Source organism: Tachysurus fulvidraco, chromosome 1 (assembly GCF_022655615.1).
Source record: "Tachysurus fulvidraco isolate hzauxx_2018 chromosome 1, HZAU_PFXX_2.0, whole genome shotgun sequence".
In the NCBI taxonomy this organism is placed as follows: Eukaryota; Metazoa; Chordata; class Actinopteri; order Siluriformes; family Bagridae; genus Tachysurus; species Tachysurus fulvidraco.
The window spans coordinates 30,864,376-30,873,576 of NC_062518.1; the positions used below are offsets into that span (position 1 = coordinate 30,864,376).

Consider the following 9,201-nt stretch of genomic DNA (forward strand, 5'->3'; position numbering starts at 1 on the left):
GTCAGCTTTTCTGAGCAAACGGCATGATCTAAGCCAAAAACTCAATTGTGTATTCTGCAGAAGGCATGGCTTTTCTATTTTTGATCTCACGGTGCTATATTCACACATACACATTGCCACACTCTTTCTCAGTCATATGGGCAGAAATTCTCGAGAAGCCAGGCTAGGGTGAGGCAGCACGCCAGCTGATGTATCTGATGTGTCATGTTGGCGGGTTGTGTGGAACGGCAGGTTGGATTATGCTCTATTGAAGCTGTGCACAGAGCCACTGCTGTGCCAGTCTAGCCCACAAGTGATTATGGGAAATTAGCCACATGGAACACTGGGAGACTACTTGCCTTTTCTTAGGAGGGTTTGAGTAAATGTGTGTATTGGAAATTGGAAAATAGTCAACACATCGCATAGGATCTTCACATAGAGCAGGATCTTTAACAACAGAGAATGCATATATTGTAAAGCTATTTATAATAATAATACAATAACAACACTTAGACAAGATCACAGATTTATGCTAGAGTTTTAGCCAAAACACTATACATGACAAAAGGACGAAATAAGCGACATTATTTGTTTTCTAATGACGCTAAACGCTAAAAAGGCAGAGAGGAAAGTCCTTGGAATGGGAGTTATTGTATCGTATGAAGAAGACACAGGTTATAGGAACAAGTATGAATGTGAGGTTAGAATCCTAAAGTTTGGTAGCAACTTTAGTTTGTATGTTTGCAAGCTCAGAGGGAGTATCCGCTTTGCGTCATCTTTTCATTGCTCCCACAGATCATCTGAGTCACTGTTTATGACAGAAGAGAAGCCCGCCCAATTCATTACTCCTTTCTCTGCCACTGCTTAACTTGTCTCGGCTCCAGCGGGCTCAGGGGGAAATCAAGCTGTTGAAATGATGCCGATTGAAGTCGACAATCTACTTCACACCCTCCATCCCCCACATCAGCCCAGCGTCCCCATCACACGCCCCCACTGTCTCAGTGTCAGATCGTCAGTCTCCTGCCACAGCTACTCCACAGGAAGGAAGATATTCCCTACTCACTCTTAGGTTGTTTTAGACAAAGAACAGCACATTGGTTCAGGAGGATGCACACAGACACTGTTCAATTATTCATAGAGGAATAAGGAGACACTGTCAGATCTGAGTGCAGGTATGAGTCTAAGATGGGTTGGGAATGTGCTTTCAGTTAGGACTGTGGAAAGTAGGATCTGAAAATAATAGAAATATATCAGCATGTTGCATCTTAATGGTGAATAACAACCAACTGTACATAACAGTTGGTCTTCCATCTATTATCTATTTAAAAGAAATAAAGAAATATGATGTTTGTGATATTATACAATTTATATATATATATATATATATATATATATATATATATATATATATATATATATATATATATATATATATATATATATTTCACATTTATAATTACTGTATCTATAATTTATAATTCTTTATATTTGGTAATGCTTAATACAATGCAGCTGCGCAACTATGCTGACTCCAACACACTGTTCAGGGCCTGATATGCCAACAGCATCCCTGACTGACAGGTAGTGCTTCTCTTCTCTCAGTGTGAGATGATTGAGAGTGATGGGGTGCCACTAGAGCTAAGAGGAAAATGAGGCCACTCGATCTGTGTCAGGTGTCTCAAGAGATATGTGTGTATATATGTTTAAAGGTCTTTTATGGTCAGTAACCATTATACCAAATGTAAGCTTACACTAATTAGAGTTAGGGCTCTTATTTTGTTAGATAAAATTGCAAGTAATTTTTACTATCTAGCTTCTTGAAAATGATAGTTTTACAAAATATTTGTTGTAAAATCTGTATTCATACTGCATTTCAGACTGTGTTTCAACTAGGGTTGCAAAATCCAGGAATTTTCAAGGCTGGAAACTTTCCATGGGAATTAACGGGAATATATGGAAAAAACTGGGAATTTAAAAAAATGCAGAGGTGGCTATAACAAGGAACTTAAATGTAGTTAAAAAAAAATCTTGCAGCATAATTTTGTTTAAATCAACAAGATTTAATGCAATTTAAGTTTTTTGTAATGCAAGAATTTGTACCTTGCATTCCTCGGGCACTTGCATACAGCACACAGCTTACTGGAGGGCCATTGAGGCCACACCCCCTGCATGTACAGTACTTGCATTTTTCCATAACATGCACAGTAACACTTTATTTTAGGGTCATTTAACTACTTGCTTATTAGCATGAATATTAATAAAATATTGGCTATTTATTAGTACTTATTAAGCACATATGAATGCCTTATTCTGCATTACCTTATTCTACATTCTTAATTGTACCCAATACCTAAACTTAATAACTACCTTACTAACTCTTAATAAAGAAAGTAAATTAGGAGTTACCACATGCACAGATTATTTGACCCCCCCCCCCCCCCAACCCCCAGAAGTTTTCCAGAAATTTCCCGGAAACTTTCTGCCCCTTTACAACCCTAGTTTCAATACATTCATATGGCAAGTCTGGCAGCTACCGTCATATATGAAGAAATTTCACATATTATTTATTAGCTGCTAAATCACATGCACTGCTCTAAATACACACTGGTTTGTATGGTAGTGCAGTGGATAGCATTGCTGCCTTATAGATCCAGGTTCCTGGGTTAAATTATGAGATTGGCTTACCGTCTAAAGAGTCTATAATGTTCTCCCTGTGTCCATATGGGTTCTCTGGTTTCTTCCCACTTACACAAAAAGTGTCATTGTTTGTGCAAATGTGTGTACAATCTGCCATTCTTGTATTTCCACCTCGTGCCCAGTGTTCTAGGAATAGGCTGTAAATCCGTGAGAATCCTAACCAAGATAAAGTGTTTAGATAAATGATTGAATGAATAAACAGAGACCTTCATGATGGTCATCAATAAAAGAAAAGCACTGATGAGACTCACATTGTTTCAAAAATGGTTATATCAATTTATGCTACTGTATATGCTCTCAGGAAACGCTCACCTGCCTGGAGTGATATAGTCAATTACACTTCCAGACAGTTGTTTGTACACATTTACTCATAGATGCTTTTTCTTTTATCGTTTTCCATGATACAGTATATTTAATACACTATACACAAGATAAAAGGACATGAAATTGTTCAGTAAACAAGACGTTATACATGCATACACACACACACACACACACACACATATACATATATATATATATATATATATATATATATATATATATATATATATATATATATATATATATATATATAATTTAAAAATATATTTTTTATGGTAGCTTCTTAACCGCCCTTGTGAGGAACGTTTTCAAATCGGCCGACATGCGTTGGCTGCTTCTCCTAAGTTCCATATACCTAATTAAGGATACATTTTAACTCCTAAATAAGTTGAACTTAGATCAACTGAATTATGTACTTCCATCTTAGAAACTAATTTTAACCACAATTTTTTATTTATTATTAATTATGTAAGGCAGTGAAAATCATTCACACATACAATCAAGTCTGTCCATACTGCTGAGTGTCTGAATGTCCGAAATACAGTTAAATGCAGTAAAAATGTACAATGTGCCATTATCTAGTGTTTCAACCGTGACAACAAATTGGCTGATCACATTTTTTTCACCTTTTGCTTGACCTTGGTCACACAGATAACTGATGTTGACTCCTCACATTCTTCCTTAACTTATATATTGGATCCAGTTATTGTTGTTGTGCTGCCCATATGGAAGATCCCAAAGAGACCTTATGAAGAAGCACAAAGAACATTGAGTTTTATACCCTAATTTATTGTCCATTTGATTTGCTTCTTACCTGAGAACTGAGGTTTTATATAGGTTCATGGATGCTGGATACATCATAAATCTTTTGGACCTCTGCTGTTGGCTTCTTACAGGCTCATATGTCCAGCTAAGTGTTTCATAGATAGCTTACACACTCCTGCTAAACGGCAAGTGTACTTCACACATTCACAAATGTACTACTTAATGCCGTGCAATATATCCATTTTAAATGTTGTATTATTATTATGTATGATTTTTTAGATGTTTATTGTACCACCCATGCAAGAAAAACACAAGGAAATGTGTTATAAAATTGTTTTGTTTCTTATTATGTATTAATTACATACAAAACTCTTTTATTGCTATGGTTTGAAACCTCTCTGCTGAAAGTATGTCAAAGTTGCATTACTATAAGCATGTAAGTATATGTTATTTAATGGATTTAAGCAGCCATATCCACATTTAAATGCTTCTTGGGAAATATTCTTGAATAATCTTCCCAAAATGTTAAAAAATGGATTTCTTGAGAAATTTCTTGAAATATGCTAATGAATTACAATAGTCTACATATATAAAGAGTATCTTGACTTTTCTCTATGATAGTGACATTTGTGCTTGTAAAATAACATTAGAAAGTATCTATTATGCTGAAAACAGCCCAGTATGTGATATGGCTTTGACTTATTGTTTCCTTCATTCATCTCACATGCTTCCTCTTCTATTTTTCATGTTCTGCCTTGCTCTTTTCACTCCCTAACTCCATGGTGAGTTTCTCCCATAGGCTAGGAGTCGAGATGCCAATGACACATCCAGCGATCCTTCTTCCAGCATTCCCACTTCGTTTGCTCTCTTCATTTGACCCAAGCCCAAAGTCATCTTCCTTCTCATGGATCACAATGGCACGTCCCAAAATTGACTGACCTCCAAAAAGGGTGGCTCCTTCCATGTTTAGATGTTGCCTTATAGTTCCATTGATGGCCACATAGTTTCCCAAATCACCAGGGTGTGAGGGATGGTTGACCCCAAGGGGATTGTAGTGTGGACCAGCAGTGATGCATCCTTGGCTCAGGTCTCCATATTGATGGATGTGAATAGCTCGCTTCTGCTCGTCATCAGTGGATAGGCCATGAGCATTGACCAGCACTTCCAGTTTTCCTCCTGGGAAGATTTGTTTGAAGAGAACTTGTCCATATATTTTAGGTTGGCCAGTGGGAAGTTTGGGGTCAGGTATGAGTTCACAAGTGGCAAAAAGAGTTCCATTGAAGAGGTTCACCTCCATAGGAGCTTCAACAACAGACGTTTTGCTATGATTAAATGCAATCCCTTCTCCAGTATGCACAAGTATCACCCATGTCAGTAGAAATAGTAGCATATTACTTTGCTTAATCTGAAACCACAAGAGGGGAATTATATGATGCATATTAATATTTACTTAAAAAGATTTTCATATAGCATAACCTTTTTAACATTGTCAAAGTTATTTTAATTATTTGTGGAGTCTCATATGGAAATATCAAATTCAATTAGTAAACATCAAACAAACACTCAATAATCCACCACTAAATGTACATTACCATTTCTGTAGTTCTGATCCCAACAGAGTCAACAGCCTAAATGTGGAATCTTGGACTTTCCATCCCACTGCTGTTTAGGGACATGCTGACGTGATATTTATTGATCACCATTAGTTAAACAGAACTAGAGAATGTCTTATAGGGCAAATGCTGTCTAAATTCATGAATAGCCTTGTTTTTGAAAAATTACTGAATATTTTGGCTAGTTTTAGATTTTTGAGGTCCATATGTGTGTGTGTGTGTGTGTGTGTGTGTGTGTGTGTGTGTGTGTGTGTGTGTGTGTGTGTAAATATAAATACACAATTTTACCAGTAGATAATACTAGTAATACGTGTGTTTAACTTATAAACAAATTGTGTATGTATATAATTAGTACTGTAGTCTACTGTATTGTTCATGAAAGTATCGACTCTTCAATTCTCTGAGGTTTAATGAGTCTTAATAGTTCCTCCTTTGAAAATGATCAAATAATTAGCTAAATAATTGCTCATATTAGCTGGATGTTTTAATGCTCTTCCTCTCAGACCGTTGCTTTAACTTTAATATTCACAATTTATATGTGATCACCAAATCTGAAATCCCTATTGCCGACAGTTTCACTTATTGTGTACATATCGGCTACATTTTTGTGACATATAGTGCATGTGATATGTAGTCTAGCTGACTACAACAACTTGATAACTGTCCATAAATTTTGAATCTTAATTTCCATGGTGGAACTGTATAGAATTCAATCTGCTTAGTGGAACTAAGTTGGTCAAGGTATGCAGTATAAGATTAGCACTATTATTTTAGATAGAAGTTTTACAATTGAAAACTGTTTAATTAAAATACTCTGGAACTCTGACCTGTGACTCCTCTGTTTTGCTGTGAATAGATTTAGATGAGGTAAAAGAACCAAGGTTACATGGCACAAGATACAAATCTCTGCTTCCTGAGCTCTCTCTCTCCCCTTGTGTGTGTGTGTGTGTGTGTGTGTGTGTGTGTGTGTGTGTGTGTGTGTGGCTGGCTGGCCGCCAGGCCTATTTCACACACAACTGAACTATTACTTAATTACCTGTGAAAGTGAGAGTAGAAAAAAAACAGTATTTTAGATTAGCCTTGGATATCAAGAGCATTGCAAACGCTTTGTCTTAATATTAAATTCAGCATCCCCATCACCATTAGTCGCTAGTTACAAGCAATGAGCCAGCTGCTGTTATGTAGCTTGTTAGAAATGCCCAGGTGGTGTAATTACCTGTGTCAATGGCAATGATTGTCTTCTGCATTTGCTGATCCATCCTAATATGATAGTATAGCCGGGAAAGGACTAAGGAAGATTTAAAGGACATGCAAATAATTCCATTCATTTTTCCTAAACTTATTTGTGGCAAAGAAAATCAAATAAAGAAGCAAGAGATTGCTGTGTTCTGTCTATGCACACAATTCAGGTTGATTGTGTTTCATTAGAGTGTGGTACTTGTCATGCGAGAACTAATACAGGACATGTCCAGCTGCAAGAGCATTAGTGATGTCAAGCACTGATTTTGGGTGAGGAGTCTGGGCCTGCAGATGATGGTCCAGTTCATCCCAAAGATGTTCATTAGGATCGAGGTCAACAACTTTGGTGAACCATTCCTTCATGGACATTGATTTGCACTGTCACGAAGACATAAATGAAAGTCGCACGGTCACACTGGAACAGTTATTGACCCCTTAGTTCCAGTGAAGTGAAATTGTAAAGCTACAGCAGACAAAAGCATTATATACACTTGTGTGATTTCAACTTTGTGACAAAAGTTTGGGGAAAAATCATATATAACTATACTGAGTTTGATGTCAGTAGTCTACAAACCTTTAGCCACATAGTGAATATTTAATGTGAAATGTCCCTAAAAATAAGTTTTTCTTCATATTATTGTTACAGTATAGCAACAATAAACAGCTGTTTCCTCGACAGACTCTTCAGACTCTTCAGACTCTTCTCACTCTTCACTCTTCACTCTTCACTCTTCCTCTCTCTCTCTCTCTCTCTCTCTCTCTCTCTCTCTCTCTCTCTCTCTCTCTCTCTCTCCTGACTTTTCCAAGAGCTCACACTGGACATTCTTCCCAAATCTGTTAACTTATTTTGCTTTTGTGAAAAATTAATCAACACCTTCAGACCAATCAGAATCAATTTTCAAATCAAACATTATGACTCATGAATCATGTAACATTTATAGAATATCTGTACTTTGTATGTTTGTGAGGCCCGTGTTATTTATATATTTATTTATGTACTTTTATCCAAGGTAGTGAACATGCTCCAGACCATCTCGCAAGACCTTCTGCCCTTCATTTCCACTATCATCAATATATCCATAGCATCTGGTCAGGTACCAACTACTTTCAAGAGAGCAAGGGTTATTCCCATCCTAAAGAAACTTGCTCTGGATCCATCAGACATCAGTAATTACAGACCGGTATCACTTCTCGCATTTAAAAAATGTAAAAATTCTTGAACGCATTGTCTATAATCAATTGTCTGTCTATCTCTCACAGAACAACCCCCAACCAGTCTGGTTTAAAGCAGCTCATTCCACAGAAACAGCCCTTTTGGATGTCTCTGAGAAGCTACATGCTGCTAGATCAGCCAAACTATCACCCGCCCTTATCCTCCTTGACCTTTCAGCAGCGTTTGATATGGTCAACCACAAGACTCTCTTATCCACCCTCAAGAGTCTTGGGATTTGCGGATCAGCTTCAAAATGGCTTGCTTCCTACCTGGAAGGACGTTCATATCAGGTAACATAGAGGGGAGTGACATCTGCTCCACGCAGACTCTCCACTGGAGTCCCACAGGGCTCATTACTTGGTCCTCTTCTTTTCTCACTGTATAGTCACTCTCTTGGTGAAGTTATTTCCTCACATCGGTTCTCTTACCACTGCTATGCTGATGATACACAACTTATCTTCTCTTTCCCACCCTTAGATGCCACAGCTTCTGACCGGATCTCAGCATGTCTTCTCTACAACATTAGAAGGATTCAGCCATTTTTGTCCACACAGGCTGCTCAGGTGCTTGTTCAGTCGCTTGTCATTTCTAGACTGGATTACTCCAATGCACTGCTGGCAGGTCTACCTATGAACGCAATCCGTCCTCTGCAAATGATCCAAAATGCAGCTGCCTGGCTTGTTTTCAACCTGCCAAAGTTCTCGCATACCACCCCGCTGCTGCGATCCCTCCACTGGCTTCTGGTAGCTGCACGCATCCGATTCAAAACACTGATGCTGTCCTACAAAGCCAAAAATGGACCATCTCCCTCTTACCTCAAAGCCCTCATCACTCCTTGCACTGCACCCTGCACCCTCCGATCTACCAGCACTGCTCGACTGGTTCCACCATCTCTCAGGGTAAGAGGCAAGTATACTACAAGACTCTTCTCTGTTCTGGAACCAAGGTGGTGGAATGAACTTCCCCTGGAGGTCCAGACAGCTGAGTCACTGGCTATTTTCAAGTGGCGGTTGAAGACCTACAGTACTTATTCAGGAAACATTTCAACTAGCACATCTTTTGCATTTAAAAACAAAACAAACAAAACAAACAAACTAACAAAAACACCACCTTTGACACTTTTTCATTGTAACTTTGAACAAATGTTTCAAACTCATGGTATCTTAAGTATGTAACCTAGTGAGCCAGCATTAATGTATTCAATGTTAGAGATTTAAGCACTTATGTACATCACTCTGGATAAGGGCGTCTGCCAAATGCTGTAAATGTAAATGTACAGGCAGAAAATAATCGAGCTGTTACAGGAGGTGATGATGTTGCAGTGCTGCGAGACAAACAAGTGCAAGAACTGCAAAAGAGATATAACACGCA

General features: G+C 37.9%; 1 protein-coding gene across 2 annotated transcripts; it reads right to left on the reverse strand.

Annotated features, from left to right (window-relative positions):
* Nucleotides 1–921: 921 nt before the first annotated feature.
* Nucleotides 922–5,475, reverse strand: sod3a (superoxide dismutase 3, extracellular a). Of its 2 annotated transcripts, XR_003445199.2 has the most exons (4): nucleotides 5,358–5,475; nucleotides 3,627–5,170; nucleotides 2,665–2,832; nucleotides 922–1,209 (listed from the first exon to the last, which is right to left on the reverse strand). XR_003445199.2 is itself a non-coding variant. In XM_027176836.2 (2 exons), exons 1-2 carry the CDS (start codon nucleotides 5,358–5,360, stop codon nucleotides 4,502–4,504), a joined length of 672 nt encoding a protein of 223 aa, XP_027032637.1. In that variant the 5' UTR covers nucleotides 5,361–5,475; the 3' UTR covers nucleotides 3,296–4,501. The 2 variants fall into 2 exon arrangements, 1 of the variants encoding a protein (XP_027032637.1); XM_027176836.2 differs by lacking the exons at nucleotides 922–1,209; nucleotides 2,665–2,832 and having other exon boundaries at nucleotides 3,296–5,170.
* Nucleotides 5,476–9,201: the final 3,726 nt, after the last annotated feature.